The 17,588-nt window shown below is 65.3% G+C and overlaps 2 protein-coding genes across 2 annotated transcripts in view; both read left to right on the top strand.

Moving 5' to 3' along the window:
- The window catches only part of MUC5AC (mucin 5AC, oligomeric mucus/gel-forming), a 30,880-nt gene extending 14,641 nt beyond the window's left edge, over positions 1 to 16,239 (top strand). The window contains 28 exon segments of the mRNA XM_065937101.1: positions 317 to 445; positions 698 to 860; positions 1,297 to 1,340; positions 1,430 to 1,664; positions 2,488 to 3,349; positions 5,005 to 5,965; positions 6,512 to 7,022; positions 7,165 to 7,257; positions 7,333 to 7,379; positions 7,623 to 7,831; positions 8,339 to 8,513; positions 9,062 to 9,312; positions 9,419 to 9,602; positions 10,047 to 10,260; positions 10,705 to 10,883; positions 11,204 to 11,291; positions 11,392 to 11,495; positions 12,398 to 12,499; positions 12,604 to 12,641; positions 12,980 to 13,102; positions 13,183 to 13,281; positions 13,561 to 13,680; positions 13,840 to 13,900; positions 13,990 to 14,148; positions 14,522 to 14,529; positions 14,755 to 14,924; positions 15,081 to 15,245; positions 16,098 to 16,239. Coding sequence (XP_065793173.1) covers positions 317 to 445; positions 698 to 860; positions 1,297 to 1,340; positions 1,430 to 1,664; positions 2,488 to 3,349; positions 5,005 to 5,965; positions 6,512 to 7,022; positions 7,165 to 7,257; positions 7,333 to 7,379; positions 7,623 to 7,831; positions 8,339 to 8,513; positions 9,062 to 9,312; positions 9,419 to 9,602; positions 10,047 to 10,260; positions 10,705 to 10,883; positions 11,204 to 11,291; positions 11,392 to 11,495; positions 12,398 to 12,499; positions 12,604 to 12,641; positions 12,980 to 13,102; positions 13,183 to 13,281; positions 13,561 to 13,680; positions 13,840 to 13,900; positions 13,990 to 14,148; positions 14,522 to 14,529; positions 14,755 to 14,924; positions 15,081 to 15,245; positions 16,098 to 16,239 — 5,636 coding nt within the window.
- Positions 3,443 to 4,964, top strand: LOC136168694 (uncharacterized). The gene is made up of 3 exons (XM_065936407.1): positions 3,443 to 4,177; positions 4,264 to 4,907; positions 4,952 to 4,964. The coding sequence occupies exons 1-3, from the start codon at positions 3,443 to 3,445 to the stop codon at positions 4,962 to 4,964; spliced, it is 1,392 nt and encodes a 463-aa protein (XP_065792479.1).
- Positions 16,240 to 17,588: the final 1,349 nt, after the last annotated feature.

Below are 17,588 nucleotides of genomic sequence, written 5' to 3'. Positions count from 1 at the left end.
GCGGGGGAGCAGTGGGTCACGAGAGCGGGGCTGAGAGTAGGAGGGGAGGCAGGGAATCAGCAGAGCTCCCTTCCTGCCCCAGGGCCTGGGCGCAGGGGGCGGGTGTCCCCAGGAAGCTGGCCACCTGCCCCCTCTTGCCTACGGGCCTCCTAGGCCCACACCCTCCGAGGCCACATTCGGGGGCGCAGAGGAGAGACGTGTCTTCAGACAAGGATCGGGGTGTGGGGGTGGCCCCGGGCTGCCCGTCCAGGAGCAGTCCTCTGCCTCGGGCCCCCCGGGCCGGACGCCTGGCCCTGAGCTGACCCCTCACCCACAGCCCTGTTCTGCGACTACTACAACCCCCAGGGACAGTGCGAATGGCACTACCTCTCCTGCGGGGCGCCCTGCCTGAAGACCTGCCGGAACCCCAGCGGCCAGTGCTGGCACGACACCCGCGGCTTGGAAGGTGGGCTGCCTGCTGGTCCGGGGTGGGGGGGCGGCATGCTGGGGACCCTGGGTTGGGGCTGGGGTCTGTCCTGGCGACCCTGGGACCATTGACCCAGCTGGACCCCCCAGGCCCATTGAGGTGCCTTTGTGACCATAGCCTCGAGTTCCCCGCTGCCTGGGGGCTGAGGTCCAGGGCTGGGGCCTAAGCCGAGGTGGGAGCGAGGTAGTGGGGGATCGGCCCGGCTGGGACTCACATCTCTCTGGTCCACAGGCTGCTACCCCAAGTGCCCACCAGAGGCCCCCATCTTCGACGAGGACCAGATGCAATGTGTGGCTTCATGCCCGACCCCATCCCCACCACCAACCTGCCATGCTGGAGGCCAGTCCTTCTGGCCAGGCTCCAAGGTGCCCTCAGACAGGAACTGCTACTCCTGGTGAGTCTGGCCAGAGCTGCGAGGACCTGGAGCATGTGGGGGATTCGCCCGGCCGCCTCCCAGCAGGGACTCCTTCCTTCAGGGCCAGAGGGGTGCCCCATTCTGGGTCTCGGTGAGGGTCCATGGGGAGTCTCCTCTCTGCTGGACGAGGTGGGGAGGCCTGGAGGTGAAGGAAGCAGGCAGAAGGGAACCTGGGCTGTGACACCACCCGAGGAGCCCTCCCCAGGAACAGGCCCTGGGGAGGAAGTGGCCTTGGGTCCAGAGGATGTGCTGGAACCACCTCCTCTGTTCATTGGCTGAAAGGCTCCCCGAGAGGGCGTGACCTCCGGGCTGAGGCCTGGCCGCAGGGACCCAGTGGGGTGGCTTCTGCCTGCCTGCCCCTCGGCACAGGCCAGGGGACACCAGGCACGCCGACTCACCTTTCTCCTGTCACCAGCGTCTGCACTGAGGACGGCGTGCAGTGTGCCTACGCCGCGAACGGTGAGCAGCGGACAGCCTTCCTCGCACCCGGGGCCCGGGGCTCCTGTCCACGTCCCCGCCCCGTAACGCTGGCGCTCTGCCTCCAACAGCCTGCGTCTGCACCTATGGCGGGAGGCAGTTCCATCCCGGGGACGAAATCTACCGAACGACGGACGGCATGGGAAGCTGCATCTTGGCCCGCTGTGGGGCCAACGGCACCATCGAGAGACTGGTCTACCCCTGCAGCCCCACCACGCCCACCCCCCAGACCATCTTCTCCTTCTCGACATCCCTGCCGGGTAAGGCAGACGCGTGGGTACCGCGCAGGGCTGCTCCCCCACCCCCGCCCTGAGTCAGGAAGGAGGCGGGACCCAGCAGAGCCCGTGCCCCTGGGCCGGCCACCCTGCAGCCAGGAGGGGCCAGCCTCCTCGAGGCCCCCTGGCAGCACTGATGCCCCTGCGTGCTTTCGGGGCTGAGGCTTCCAGCGAGGGGCAGGCGCTGTACGTGGAGGTGTCCCAGGACAGTCCCCGGGAAGAGGACCCGGGGAGGCCCAGGTCGAGCACCCCTGCCGAGACCTGCTGCCCTCGAGGCCCCTCTGAGTCCTCGATCTTCCAGGGGCACTTCAGGGCCTTATCAGAGCTTCCCCACAGGCTGACGAGCCTCTGGAGCTCTGGGCTTAGGTTCCAGGGAGCAGTCTTTCTCACACAGCTCGACTTACCTCTTGACTCAGGAGCGGTGACCTCCACACCTGCCAGGTGTGGGCACCCTGCTGCCCAAGCCCCTGTCGGGGCAGACAGATGCGGTCAAATGCCCTGGCAGCTGATGCTGACAGAGGGGTGGGGCGGGGTGTCCTCGAGGGCCCAGGAACCTTTACACCCATCCCAGGAACCCCTACACCTGTCCCAGGAACCCCTACACCTGTCCCAGGAACCCCTACACCCGTCCCAGGAACCCCTTCACCTGTCCCAGGCACCTCACCCTCTGTCCCAGAAACCTCAGCACCCGTCCCAGGACCCTCTGCACCCGGCACAGGTCACTCGACTCCTGGGAAAACAACCCTAGACTCCCAGCCTAGTGCCAGTCTCAACAACTATTTCAAGCACACTTCTGTGTTGACCACAGCTCCAACGACCCCAGAGCGGCCCCCAACTGAGCCCACCACGATCAGCACGGTCACCACGGTCACCTGTTTACAAGTTTTATGCAACTGGACTGAGTGGATGGACGGGAGCTACCCTGGGTCGGGGAGAAACAGCGGAGATTTTGACACTATCCCAAATCTCAGAGCCGAAGGTTATAAATTCTGTGCGGAGCCCAAGAATGTGCAGTGCCGGGCAGAGCGCTTCCCTGACACCCCACTGCAGGAGCTGGGCCAGGACGTGATCTGTAACAAATCCGTGGGCCTGATTTGCCGGAACGAGGACCAGCTGCCCCCCATCTGCTACAACTACAACGTTCGCTTCCTGTGCTGTGAGCTGGTGGACACTTGCAGGACACACACCACTTTGCCTGCGACACCTGCCACCACACAGACAGCCGCACCTGAAGCCAGCACTACCTGGACCACGGGAACCCTCTCCACTTCCACCAAACTCAGCACTGCCAACTCATCTCACCTGACCACAGCAAGACCGGTCACAACCAGCACGCATGAGCAATCCTCTCCAGGGACCACCCCCTGCAAGCCAAAGTGCAGGTGGACCAAGTGGTTCGACGCGGACTTCCCCATGCCCGGGCCCCACGGGGTAGACAATGAAACCTTCGGCAACATCCTGAGGAATGGAGACCTCATCTGCCACCGACCCGAATCCATCAGCAAAGTGGAGTGCCGAGCCGAGAGCCACCACGGGGTCAGCATCCACCAGCTGGGCCAGGTGGTGCAGTGCCGCCAGGACGTGGGTCTGCTGTGTCGGAACCAGGACCAGAAGGGCGAGACCAGGACGTGCCTCAACTACCAGATCAGAGTGCTCTGCTGCGAGCCCCAGGAAGACTGCCCTCCACCCACTGTCACAGGAGCCAGCACGACGAGCGTGAGTGTCAGTGTGCACACAGGGACCACCGTCCACGAGGCCACATCCAGTGCAACCTCTGTGCAGACAGGCGGAACAACCTCGGCTCCTACAATGAGCTCAACCTCTGTGCAGACGAGCGGCACAACCTTGGCTCCTACAAGCAGTGCAACCTCTGTGCAGACAAGGAGGATAAACTCGGCTCCTACAACCAGTGCAACCTCTGTGCAGACGAGCGGCACAACCTCGGCTCCTACAACCAGTGCAACCTCTGTGCAGACGAGCGGCACAACCTCGGCTCCTACAACGAGCTCAACCACTGTGCAGATGAGCGGCACAACCTCGGCTCCTACAACCAGTGCAACCTCTGGGCAGACGAGCGGCACAACCTCGGCTCCTGCAACCAGTGCAACCTCTGTGCAGACGAGCGGCACAACCTCGGCTCCTGCAACCAGTGCAGCCTCTGTGCAGACGAGCGGCACAACCTCGGCTCTGGCAACCAGTGCAACCTCTGTGCAGACGAGCGGCACAACCTCGGCTCCTACACCCAGTGCAACCTCTGTGCAGACGAGCGGCACAACCTCGGCTCCTACATCCAGTGCAACCTCTGTGCAGACGAGCGGCACAACCTCGGCTCCTACAACCAGTGCAACCTCTGCGCAGACGAGGAGCACAACCTCGGCTCCTACACCCAGTGCAACCTCTGTGCAGACGAGCGGCACAACCTCGGCTCCTACATCCAGTGCAACCTCTGTGCAGACGAGCGGCACAACCTCGGCTCCTACAACCAGTGCAACCTCTGTGCAGACGAGTGGCACAACCTCAGCTCCTACAACCAGTGCAACCTCTGTACAGACAAGGAGGATAAACTCGGCTCCTACACCCAGTGCAACCTCTGTGCAGACGAGCGGCACAACCTCGGCTCCTACAACCAGTGCAACCTCTGTGCAGACAAGCACCATAACCTCGGCTCCTACAACCACTGCAACCACTGTGCAGACAGGAAGCACAACCTCGGCTCCTACAACCAGTGCAACCTCTGTGCAGACGAGTGGCACAACCTCAGCTCCTACAACCAGTGCAACCTCTGTGCAGACAAGGAGGATAAACTCGGCTCCTACACCCAGTGCAACCTCTGTGCAGACGAGCGGCACAACCTCGGCTCCTTCAACCACTGCAACCTCTGTGCAGACAAGCACCATAACCTCGGCTCCTACAACCACTGCAACCTCTGTGCAGAGGAGCGGCACAACCTCGGCTCCTACAACCAGTGCAACCTCTGTGCAGACGAGCGGCACAACCTCGGCTCCTGCAACCAGTGCAGCCTCTGTGCAGACGAGCGGCACAACCTCGGCTCCTTCAACCACTGCAACCTCTGTGCAGACAAGCACCATAACCTCGGCTCCTACAACCACTGCAACCTCTGTGCAGAGGAGCGGCACAACCTCGGCTCCTACACCCAGTGCAACCTCTGTACAGACGAGCGGCACAACCTCGGCTCCTACATCCAGTGCAACCTCTGTGCAGACGAGCGGCACAACCTCGGCTCCTACAACCAGTGCAACCTCTGTGCAGACGAGTGGCACAACCTCAGCTCCTACAACCAGTGCAACCTCTGTGCAGACAAGGAGGATAAACTCGGCTCCTACACCCAGTGCAACCTCTGTGCAGACGAGCGGCACAACCTCGGCTCCTTCAACCACTGCAACCTCTGTGCAGACAAGCACCATAATCTCGGCTCCTACAACCACTGCAACCTCTGTGCAGACGAGCAGCACAACCTCGGCTCCTACAACCAGTGCAACCTCTGTGCAGACGAGGAGCACAACCTCGGCTCCTACAACCAGTGCAACCTCTGTGCAGACAGGAAGCACAACCTCGGCTCCTACAACCAGTGCAACCTCTGTGCAGACAGAGAGAACAACCTCAGCTCCTACAATCAGTGCAACCTCTGTGCAGACGAGCGACACAACCTCGGCTCCTACAACCAGTGCAACCTCTGTGCAGACAGGAAGCACAACCTCGGCTCCTACAACCAGTGCAACCTCTGTGCAGACAGAGAGAACAACCTCAGCTCCTACAACCAGTGCAACCTCTGTGCAGACAGAGAGAACAACCTCAGCTCCTACAACCAGTGCAACCTCTGTGCAGACAAGCGGCACAACCTCGGCTCCTACATCCAGTGCAACCTCTGTGCAGACGAGTGACACAACCTCGGCTCCTACAACCAGTGCAACCTCTGTGCAGACAAGGAGGACAACCTCGGCTCCTACACCCAGTGCAACCTCTGTGCAGACGAGCGGCACAACCTCGGCTCCTACAACCAGTGCAACCTCTGTGCAGACGAGTGACACAACCTCGGCTCCTACAACCAGTGCAACCTCTGTGCAGACAAGGAGGACAACCTCGGCTCCTACAACCAGTGCAACCTCTGTGCAGACGAGCAGCACAACCTCGGCTCCTACAACCAGTGCAACCTCTGTGCAGACAAGCACCACAGCCTCGGCTCCTACAACCAGTGCAACCTCTGTGCAGACAAGGAGCACAACCTCGGCTCTTACAACCAGTGCAACTTCTGTGCAGACAAGGAGCACAACCTCGGCTCCTACAACCACTGCAACCTCTGTGCAGACAAGCGTCACAACCTCGGCTTCTACAACCAGTGCAACCTCTGTGCACACAGGCAGCACAACTTCGGCTCCTACAACCAGTGGAACCTCTGTTCCTACCTCCGAGACTACCCCGTCCCCAACAGGGACCACACCGTGCAAGCCAAAGTGCAGGTGGACCAAGTGGTTCGACGCGGACTTCCCCATGCCCGGGCCCCATGGGGGAGACAATGAAACCTTCGGCAACATCCTGAGGAATGGAGACCTCATCTGCCACCGACCCGAATCCATCAGCAAAGTGGAGTGCCGAGCCGAGAGCCACCACGGGGTCAGCATCCACCAGCTGGGCCAGGTGGTGCAGTGCCGCCAGGACGTGGGTCTGCTGTGTCGGAACCAGGACCAGAAGGGCGAGACCAGGACGTGCCTCAACTACCAGATCAGAGTGCTCTGCTGCGAGCCCCAGGAAGACTGCCCTCCACCCACTGTCACAGGAGCCAGCACGACGAGCGTGAGTGTCAGTGTGCACACAGGGACCACCTTCCATGAGGCCACATCCAGTACAACCTCTGTGCAGACGAGCGGCACAACCTCGGCTCCTACAACCAGTGCAACCTCTGTGCAGACAAGCGGCACAACCTCGGCTCCTACAACCAGTGCAACCTCTGTGCAGACAAGCGGCACATCCTCGGCTCCTACAACCAGTGCAACCTCTGTGCAGACGAGCGGCACAACCTCGGCTCCTACAACCAGTGCAACCTCTGTGCAGACAAGCGGCACAACCTCGGCTCCTACAACCAGTGCAACCTCTGTGCAGACAAGCGGCACAACCTCGGCTCCTACAACCAGTGCAACCTCTGTGCAGACAAGAGGCACAACCTCGGCTCTGGCAACCAGTGCAACCTCTGTGCAGACAAGCGGCACAACCTCGGCTCCTGCAACCAGTGCAACCTCTGTGCAGACGAGCGGCACAACCTCGGCTCCTACAACCAGTGCAACCTCTGTGCAGACAAGCGGCACAACCTCGGCTCCTGCAACCAGTGCAGCCTCTGTGCAGACGAGCGGCACAACCTCGGCTCCTACCACCAGTGCAACCTCTCTGCAGACAGAGAGAACAACCTCGGCTCCTACAACGAGCTCAACCTCTGTGCATACAAGTGGCACAACCTCGGCTCCTACAAGTGCAATCTCTGTGCAGCCAAGCACCCCAACCTCGGCTCCTACAACCAGTGGAACCTCTGTGCACACAAGCAGCACAACCTCGGCTCCTACAACCAGTGCAACCTCTGTGCAGACAAGCACCACAACCTCGGCTCCTACATCCAGTGCAACCTCTGTGCAGACAAGCGGCACAACCTCGGCTCCTACAACCAGTGCAACCTCTCTTCCTACTTCTGTGACTACCCCCTGCTACTGCAATGCATCCGGCACGTTGTACCCTGCAGGTATGTTGACTGTTCCCCTGTGTGTGGATGTGCCCTCTCTGGTCCCGGTGCCCTCCTCTCAAAGCCTCAGTGTGCAGGAGATAGGTGTGTCTTGTCTGTGACGGGCTAGGTCTGTGTCCAGGATCACAGTAAGCTCTCCAAGAGGATGAAGTGTAGACCTGGGTGGGAGGGCCCCAGTCAGACCAGCTCTTCTCTGGAGTTACTTCCTGGCCTTCAGTGCCTGCCTCTTCCTTTGTCTTGCAGGATCCATCATCTATGAAGTGACCGACCTATCGGGCCACTGCTATTATGCCTTTTGCAGCCTGGACTGCCACGTGGTCAAGCAGATGGCCCCCTCCTGTCCCACCAGCATGCCACCTCCCACTCCGACCACCTCCCCACCAGAGTCCTCCCCTTCTACCTCTGTGTCAGTCCCTCCACAAGGGTGCCCAAATGCAGTCCCCCCAAGAATGGTAACCTCATGTCTACTGTCCTTCTCAGGGGCTCAGGGGGCCTGGAAAGGGACCCTCAGTGGTTTCCAACTAGAGAGTGTGGCATGAAGTGTGGGTGAAGGTCAGTGACTCCTGGGCTGATGCAGGCTGGCCATGACAGGCGGCCATCTGGTCTCCAGCTCTTCTGGATGGGGGTGCCAGGAACACGGGGCCCAAGGTTGATATTCTGTTCCCTGTAAAGTGGGCTGGAGCAGGCTGTTGTTTCTCGGGGGTGGGTGGAACAGCCAAGGACTGGAGAACAAAGAGTTGGAGGCAGGGGGCACGGTGGAAAGGGGGTTGCCTTCACCAGCCAGAGCTCCCCCTACTCAGCCCTCTGGGTGGGTCTGGGGAAGGAGAGGCCCGGGGCAGGGCTGGCCCCTAGTCCCAGAAGGGTGGCTCTTCTCCCCAGGGAGACCCAGGCGCATGCTGAACCCCGTGGGGTAGGTGCCAGGCGGGGACGAGGCCCTGTAGCTTTCTCTGCTTCCACAGAAAGGTGAAACCTGGCCCATGCCCAACTGCTCCGAGGCCACCTGCCAGGGCAACGGGGTCATCACGGTGAGCCCGCGCCGCTGTCCGAAGGTGCAGAAGCCCACCTGTGCCAACGGCTACCCCGCCGTGCAGGTGGCTGACCATGACAGCTGCTGCTCACACTACCAGTGCCAGTGTGAGTACGCGGGGCGGGGCGGGGCTGGGCTGGGCTCAGCGGCTGGACGGGACTGGGCGTGGCGGGGCGTGGCTGGGCGGGGCGGGGCTCAGCGGCTGGACGGGACTGGGCGTGGCTGGGCGGGGCGGGGCGGGGCTGGGCTCAGCGGCTGGACGGGACTGGGCGTGGCTGGGCGTGGAGGGGTGGGGCTGGACGGGACTGGGCGTGGCTGGGCGGGGCGAGGCGCAGGGGCGGAGGCAGAGAGGGCAGAACGGAATCAGGCTGGACCCAGGGAGGACACCCCAAGATCAAGGCACCAGTGGTGGCTCTCAGCCTCCGCCAAGGTGCCTTGCGGAGCCCTGCCCGAGCCTGGAGTCCCCGGGCCGCGCAGGGGTGAGGAGGCGGAGGGAGTCTGGTCCACTTCGGCGCCTGCTGAACAGAGTTCTGTGCGGTGCCGGTGCGTGGGCCCCGACGGCAGGGCGGTCACCTGCTCCGCTTGGCGTGGGGCCACGCGTCCCTGGGGCGGGGGGCGGCGGTGCGGCCCGTCAGGCGCTGGCTCCTCTGTGCAGGCGTGTGCAGCGGCTGGGGGGACCCACACTACGTCACGTTCGACGGCACCTACTACACGTTCCTGGACAACTGCACCTACGTGCTAGTGCAACAGATCGTGCCGGTGTACGGCCACTTCCGCGTGCTGATCGAGAACTATTTCTGCGACGCGAAGGACGGGCTGTCCTGCCCACAGTCCATCATCGTTGAGTACCAGGAGAACCGCGTCATGCTGACCCGCAGGGCTGTCCGCGGGGTGATGACCAACGAGGTAGGCACGCGGCAGGGCGGCCCCCACAAGTGCTGGGCGGGCTGAGGGCGCAGGGCGCTGGCTGATCACCCCCCCCCCGTTCTGTTCCTCGCTGGTCACCGTCCAGATCGTTTTTAATGGCGAGGTGGTCAGGCCCGGCTTCCAGAAAGACGGCATTGCCGTCTCCCAAGTTGGCATCAAGATGTACGTGAGCATTGCTGAGCTCGGCGTCCAGGTCATGTTCAGCGGCCTCATCTTCTCCGTGGGAGTGCCCTTCAGCAAGTTCGCCAACAACACGGAAGGGCAGTGTGGTGGGTGCCCGGCTCCCACTCCCCACCCTCCTGGCTCCGGGCCATGTCCGTGGCCATTCAGCGTGGCTGAGTGTGTCTGGTGTGAGAAGGGTTGGCCTTGGGTGTGTCTCCCCCCGCCCCCGGAGCCGCACTCTTGGCCCCGGGCTGAGGCCACTGCGTGGTGCTGAGCCTACAGGCAATTCTGCTTTCTGGTTGCACCAGGAATGTGCGACCACAGGGCCCAGGGCCCAGCCGCGCGGCCCACACCTGAGGCCCACCCCTGTCATCCTTCCTGGGAACGGCCCCGGGGTCTGGCTTCTTAAAGGGAAAGGAAGCACATGGAAAGGCAGGTTCATACACTCCATCGAGTGCCGCCCGGAGATGCTGGGCCCGACCCTCGGCGTGGGAACGCTGAGCCCCTGGCGGGGCGCAGGAGGGCCCCTGACCGCCGCCCCCACGCTGCAGGCACCTGCACCAATGACCAGAAGGACGACTGCCGCCTGCCTGGGGGCGCGGTGGTGGCCTCCTGCTCTGACATGTCCGGCCACTGGAAGGTGACATACCCTGGCCAGCCGCCCTGCAACAGCCAGCCCCCGACGCCTACCCCTACCCCAGTGGAGCCCAGGACCTCGGCCACCCCGTGCCCACCTTCACCAATCTGCCAGCTCATTCTGAGCAAGTGAGATTCTGGGGCAGGGCTGGGGCAAAGGCAGGGGTGCTAGAAGTCCTGTTGACCCCACTCTGCCGGGCTGGTGGGAAGAGGTGGGCCTGCAAGGGGCTGCGAGCGAGAGAGGGTCACAGCTGCTGGGATGCCGGGCGCAGAGCCCCGTGGAGGCTGGCTGCGGGGCAGCCTCAGACTCTGCGGCAGCTCACGGCCACAAGTCCTCAGCCAGCATGGCGCTGGGTGGGCAGGCCCCGGGGAACTCAGTGGAGAATTTGCAGAAAGAAAAACTGTGTTGAGCCAGACACCCACCCCACCACACACAGATGGCCCCAGGGGCCGGGGTCCCCGGGCACGTGGGTTGACCCAGCGACATCCCTCCCTCGGGGCCCTTTCGGGGAAAGCCCGCAGCCAAGCAGCCCCTCCCTGGCGCTGCCCACGACCCCCATGTTTGTGCCGCAGGCCCTTCGAGCTGTGCCACGCAGTAATCCCACCCTGGCCGTACTACCAAGGCTGCACCTTCGACCAATGCCACATGCCCAGCGTGGACGTGGTGTGCTCTGCCCTGGAGCTCTACGCTGCCCTCTGTGCCTCCCTTGGTGTCTGCGTCGACTGGCGGGGCCAGACCAACTACACATGCCGTGCGTGTCCGCCCCCTCCCCCCTCCCTGGGCAGTGGCATTCAAGAGGATGGGCGCAGTGTGCGATCAGTGGGTGGGCCTGGGTGGTCAGGGTGGGCTTCTGGGAGGAGGAGGAGGGCTGGGCCCAGGATGCAGAGCATTTGTTTCCTGAGAGACAAGAGGGGGCATCCAGGTGAGAGCGTCTGGTCCTGGGGTGCAGGGGTCAGGGCTCGACCAGCACGGCCTGGCCCGAGAGCTCCCGGCCCCGCCTGCCAGTGGGGCCCAGGCCAGGGCCTGCGGTTGGTGCTCTGCGGCCTCAGGCGCATCTTCCCACCCACACAGCCTTCACCTGCCTTGCTGGCATGGAGTACCGGCCCTGCGGCCCGCCCACCCCCTCCTACTGCTGCATGGACAGCAGCACCAGCGCCCTGTAAGCACCCGCCCGCTACCGTGGGGACCCCCTCCCTGGCCCAGCCCGTGTCCCCCCCGGAGGGCGCGGCCCGCTCACCCTCTGCTCCCACTCCTCACAGGGCCCTCCCGGCAGCCAGTCCCATCACGGAAGGCTGCTTCTGCCCGCAGGGCACGATGTTCTACAGCTCGAGCAAGGAGGTCTGCGTGCCCGCTGACTGCAACAGTAGGTTCCCGGGCTGGGCTCCCCGGGCTGGGCTCTGGGCTTCCAGGCACAGCCCCTGGCTTTTCAGCCAGACCCCAGGGCTTTCTGCCATGACCTGGGGTCCTCCTGGCCCCAGACTGGGTCTGGCCGTGACGGGCTGGGGGCCAAGGTGGCCCAGCAGTGATCTTGCCTCTTTTCCTCCAGCTTGCCTGGGGCCCAGTGGGGAGCCTGTGGAGGTGAGTGTGGGGCCCTCAGGGGCTGGGGGCTTCTCTCAGCCCTGGAGACTCACAGGATAGGCAGGAGGGCGGCCGGGGTTCTCTGGCAAGAGTCAGGACCCCCATTTGCGGCCCTGGGGCCGGTGCACCCCATCTTCCCGGGGACCCCTCCCACCCACCCCTGCAGAGCCACGGCGTGCAGGACCGCCTCCTGCCTCCAGGCCCTCGTGGGCCTCAGCTGCACCCACACCTCTGGAGACCACTTACAGGCTCCGAGCCTGGGGTTTCTGCCCCTCCGGCCGTGGCCATGGGCTCTCTTGTCCCTCCCCTGACAGCCCGGCCACACGGTCAGCGTGGACTGCCAGGAGTGCACCTGTGAGGGCAGCACGCGGACCATGAGCTGCCGGCCCCAGGCCTGCCCCCCGGCCCCCACCTGCCCCGAGTCCGGCCACGTGCCTGTGCCCGAGGCCCTGCAGACCGGCCAGTGCTGTCCCCAGTACCACTGCGGTGAGCCCCGGGCAGGGGCGGGGGGCGCCGGGCTGGCCGGCAGAAGGGCTCCGAAATGTGGGCTCATCCCTCGGGTGGCGGGCACCGCTCCGAGAGCCTGCCAGAGTTCTCCCCCACTCAGAATTTCTGGAGACCCCCCATAGGGTGGCACTCAGGCCAGGGTGGGAGGCAGATCCCTGACGCCCCCTCTGTCCGCTGTAGCCTGTAACACCAGCCACTGCCCTGAGCCCGAGGCCTGCCCGAAAGGCTCACACACCATCCAGACCTACAGCGATTCGGCCTGCTGCCCGACCTACAGCTGCAGTGAGTGCCCTGGCTAAGCGTCGGCCAGGCAGGGGAAGCGGGGCTGTGGCAGCTGCTCCAGGGGCTGAGGGTGCATCTGCAGCTTTGCTTTCTCCCCCGAGCAGGCTGGAGTGTCTGCAGCATCAACGGCACCCTGTACCAGGTAAGAACTGGCGAAGGTCAGGCCCCCCTGGTGCGCAGGGACCAGAGTGCCCGTCCTGCAAGCTTCTCCGTGGCCGAGGCTGCATCCCTGCGGGGCCTGGGGAGGGTGCACTTTGGAGCAGCAGGAGGCTCTCCTGGGACCACAGCCCTTGTCCTGAACTTGACAAGGTCCCCAGACAAGCTTTCCCCTGGCCAGGTCCTCTAGAGCATGTGATGCAGCCTTGGGACTCTGTCCCCAAGACCGGGACCCCCGGCAGGAGGCACTCCCAAGGGTCATCCAGGGGGAGGACAGTCCACCAGGCCTGTCCCGCTGACACTACCTACCCCTGACTCCCACAGCCTGGCGCCATGGTCTCCTCGAGCCTGTGTGAAAAATGTTGGTGTGAGCTGCCTGGGGGAGCCCCATCAGACACCTTTTCGATCAACTGTGAGACCCAGATCTGCAGTACCTCCTGCCCCCTGGTGAGTGCTCCTGCACCCCGGCCTCCACACCCGCCTCCGCAGTGTCCAGAGGGGCTCAGGCCACGTCCTGCCTCCCTCAGGGCTTCAAGTACCAGGCTCAGGCCGGGCAGTGCTGTGGTGAGTGCGTGCAGGTGGCCTGCATCATGAACACCAGTGACAGCTCTGCCCACCTCTTCTACGTGAGTAGTGGCCGCAAGGCCTTGGGGTGCGTTCTGGGCGGGGTCAGCCCCAACCCTGGACAGAGGGCAGAGTGCACAGCGATGGTGGGGGTGCAGGGTGAGTAGCATCCTGGCACACTGGGGACTCTGGGGAGCCGTCAGAGCTAGGCAGCCTCTGGGCAGAGCCGCGGGAGCTCTGGAAGCCTGTGGGCTGGGGGCTGATGGACAGACACAGCGCCCGCCCCAGCTGGAGGGGGCCCTGGGGAGGACCGCTTACCTGCCGGCTGGGACTCCCTGCAGCCGGGCGAGTCCTGGTCAGACCCTGGAGACCACTGCGTGACGCACGAGTGTGAGCAGCACTGGGATGGGCTCGAGGTGGTGACCACGAGGAAGGCGTGTCCCCTGCTCAACTGTCCTGCGGTGAGTCCCGGCAGCCCGCCCACCCTTCCTGGGGGGCCCACAGTGGCCGGGGAGGGTCAGACCCTGGACAGGAGTGGGTGGCCATGATCAGCAGGCGGGCGGGCATGGATGCACCCTCCTGGTACCCACTCCCCGCCAACGGCACCGTGGTCCACACAGGACAAGGCTCTGCCCAGCGAGGACGGCTGTTGCCTCTCCTGCCCCCCACCCTCTGAGAACCGTGAGTGGGCGGCTCTGCCGGGGAGGGGACGCGGATTCCCGCCTGCCCCGGGCCAGGGCTGACCTCTGCACACCCCCGACCCTCCCCAGAGTTGACCTGCGCGATGCACCACCAGCTCCAGGTCCTCCGGCAGCAGGGCTGCAGTTCCTCCGGGCCCGTGCGCCTCGCCTACTGCCAGGGCAACTGCGGAGACACCACCTCCGTGTATGTGAGCCCGCCCCCACCCCACCCCGCGGGGCCACCACCCCGTGCGCGTGAGCCCCGACCCCACACTACCCCGCGGGGACACCACCCCGTGCGCGTGAGCCCCGACCCCACACTACCCCGCGGGGACACCACCTCCCTGGGCGTGAGCCCCGACCCCGCCCCACCCCGCGGGGACACCGCCTCTAAGCCCGTGAGCCCCGCCCAGAAGGCTACTGCAGGGCAGTGCTCAGTAAGGTTCAACGGGGCCCGCCCGCCGGGGGCCGCGGGGAGTACCCCCGGGAAGGGGCTGGAGGGACCAGGGGCCAGCAGGGGGCTGGGCTGGGGTCCAGGGACGGTGGCTGTTAGCCTGTTTGGAATCACACTCTTCTATTTACTGAGAAGCCCGCTGGGGTCCCGGTGCAGGGGATTTGGGAGCCTGGCGGGCCCCTCCCTGCGGAGGCGAGGCTGCAGGAGGCGGGACCTCGAGGGGCGGGGCCTAGGGAGGCGGAGCCTAGGGGAGGCGGGGTCTCGCGGGGCGGGGCCTCGCGGGGCGCTGCTGAGCGGGCCCCGCCCACAGGTTCTCCCCGGAGGCGAACGCGGTGGAGCATCGGTGCAGCTGCTGCCGCGAGCTGCGCGTCTCTCTGCGGAACGTGACCCTGCGCTGCGAGGACGGCTCGAGCCGCACCCTCACCTACACGGAGGTGGAGGAGTGCGGCTGCAAGGACCTGCAGTGCGACTCCCCCGGGGGCCTTGCCCTCTCGGCGGTGGCGCTGGAGCCAAGCCCGGAGAGCGGGCTCAGGCGCCGCGGGAGAAGGGCCCCGCGGGCCCGGCCCCTGCAGTAGAGGCCACAGCCCCGGCTTGGGCCTGGCGGCCGCGCTCCTCAACAAACCCGCAGGAACGCTTCTATTTGCTGCCAACGGCCTCCAAGGCCGGTGGAACCTGAGCCCCGGGCCAGGGAAGCACCCCCCCCCCCCACCCCTTTCGTCCCTCCCAGGGTCCAGCTGACCCCGTGTGCAGTGGCCCCAGGCTCAGGACCAGCCCCGCGGGCAGGGGGTGGGGAGGCTCCTCTGGCCGTGGGTCCAGCCTCCTGGCCCCAGGCCTCAGCATCACACCGGTCCCTCGATGTGGCGACTGGGGCTGCTCGGCTGGCCGCTGGGAGGCAAGCCTCACCCCCCTTTCCCGCCCCTGGGCCTCAGGAAAGGGCCAGAGGGTTTGTGAATACACTTGGAGCATTTTGCGATTCCTGGACTCCGTGTGATTTTTTAAGTTTGTCCGTAATACCCAGTAGAGGGGCGGGGGGGTCAGGCGTGGGCCCAGAGTATGGGCCCGGGACGGGGCAGGCCTGTTGACCGGTCTTCTATGCGCTTGGATGGACAGAGGGTGTGCATGAAGGTTCAAGGGCGGGAGTCTCCTGTGTCCGCCCAGCTGAGCCGTCAGACAGGAGGGGCTCCGTTTTCTCCCAGACCTCTGGACTCTACCATCATGCCAGAGCCTAGCTCTGTGCGGTGCCTGTGTGTGTGCGTGCAGGCCCAAGGGAAACCACTGCCCCAGAAGTCCTGTCACCCCTTACTGCGACCCCTGACCCCCACCTGGAGAACCTCCGTGTTCCTAAACCCAGCCCCTCTTCCTTGGAGGCCCCAGGGGAGCCCCTACCCCTCCAACGACACACTGGCCTCACGGTGGGCCTGGTCCCACAGCGGTGCTGGGAGGGGCACAGGGGCTGTTGGATGTGCGGAGGGGCCCCCCGCCCAGACAGGGCAGCAGAGTGGGGTGGGGACAGGGTCCAGCACATGAATGCCCCTGGGGGGTCCCCCAGACCCCAGTGTTGGGAGGGGACCCCCAGAGCAGACCAGCGGACAGCACGCGAATCGGGCCCACTTCGTCCACCTCAGGCTGCCTTGGTTGCAAGCAGCAGGCCCAGGCTGAGCGGGTGGGGCCCCGAGTGCGGTGGGTGGGGTAGGAGCCAGGGCTGGCGGCCGGACGTGACTGCAGTGTCTGCGGCCGCCACCAGGTGGCAGCACAGAGGCCTGCTCGCTCCGACAGACCGGGGGCTCGGGAAGCAGTCGGGGGTCTCGGGGCCCAGGTCCGCGGCTTTTGTTCTCCGAGGCTGGGCCGCCTCTCAAGGCCAGCGGGGCCACGAGGACCCTGAGTGAGGGCCAGGACCGCCCTTTACAGTTCCACAGCCCCACTGGCCGGCGTCGCCCACTCCCACCCCGCCTGCCCCGTGCTGAGCCCCGCAGCCGGGTGGGCTGCGGAGCTAGCCCCGCAGGCTGACCCTCCGGTCAGAGCCCAGGTGGGGGCCGAGGGGCTCCCGCAGCCATGACCTCCTGATCCCTGGGCCCGGGGCCGGGCGGGTGGGGGGTGGCCGGACGTGGCCAGGAGGTGCGGGCCGAGAGCTCACTGCCGCCCCCACGGGACGCTCCCCTTGGCAGCAGGAAGTTCCTGGTCCTCGCGGTCTGGGCGCCGCTGCCCCAGTGACCGGCTGACCCCGCAGCCGCAGGCGGCACCCTAATCAGCGCCTCTGCCCCCCGAGGGGCTCAGGTGTCGGGAGCCGCCCCTTCCTCTCTGGCCGGGCTGGGCGCCACCGCCGGGGCTAATCCCCACCCCCCACGGAGCGCACCGCCCCCACCCGCGGAACTCTGACCCAGCAGCTGGAGAAACCAGATGAGGGCCCAGCCCCACCCCGGGCCCCAGCCGGGCTGTGAGGAGGCGCCCCGGGGCTGGGCGCGGCCCCCCGCAGCTCCGCCTCCTCCAGGCAGTGCTGGGCCCCCCACCCCCTGGGGTGCTGGGAGTGGGGCGCTCAGCCCAAGAGGCTCTGGGGCCGGCACTGCTTGGGGCCGCCCACCACCCCACCTCCCGGGGTCCCCCTTGGAGTCCAGCCTTGGCAGGGCTGTCGTTTCAGGGGCTGGACGATGAGTGGTTCTGGGTTCTGCCCCAGTCAGATGGGGGAGGGGTGTCCCCGCTCACGCAGGGGGTCAGGCTGGGTGCAGCTTCTGCCCAGATGAAGGGCTGAGGGGTCTTGGAGATGGGGAAGGAGGTGAATACGGACACAAGATGCTGGCAGCCCCCTCCAGACCTCTGCCCCTAGCACACCCACCTTACCCAGGGACACCTGGACTCCCATCCTGGCCCCAACCTTCAGGAGAGGGCTGCTTGGTCTGAGGCCACAGGTGGGGTGCCAGCGGCCGGCTTGGTCCTGGGGACTCGTGGGCCACAGCTGTCCTCTTCTGACCTGAGCCCTGGGCAGAGGTTGGTGCTTCACAGCTGGCCCCGCAGGGACATGTGGGGCCCGGGACATCCCGCACGTGTCTCTGTGAGTGCAGCTCAGACAGCTGCATGGTCGGATCTTTAGAGGAAGTGAGCAAACTGGCTGCAGGATCTGCGTGGACGTCAGAGTCCTTGGGTCTCCGGGGTCAGCGACGACAGAGAGCAAGAGGTGCTGTCCACCGGCACAGGAAGGCCCCCGGTGACCTGGAGCCAGAGCCGCCCCCGGAGCTGTGCT

The sequence above is a fragment of the Muntiacus reevesi genome, chromosome 5 (genome assembly GCF_963930625.1).
Source record: "Muntiacus reevesi chromosome 5, mMunRee1.1, whole genome shotgun sequence".
Lineage (NCBI taxonomy): Eukaryota > Metazoa > Chordata > Mammalia > Artiodactyla > Cervidae > Muntiacus > Muntiacus reevesi.
This window is presented reverse-complemented; position numbering and strand designations above follow the sequence as displayed.

Coding starts and splice junctions, on each gene's coding strand:
- LOC136168694 (XM_065936407.1), top strand. CDS start 3,443: ATGAGCTCAACCTCTGTGCAGACGAGCGGCACAACCTTGGCTCCTACA. Junction 4,178..4,263: donor CTACAACCAGTGCAACCTCT/GTACAGACAAGG, acceptor TCCTACAACCAG/TGCAACCTCTGTGCAGACAA.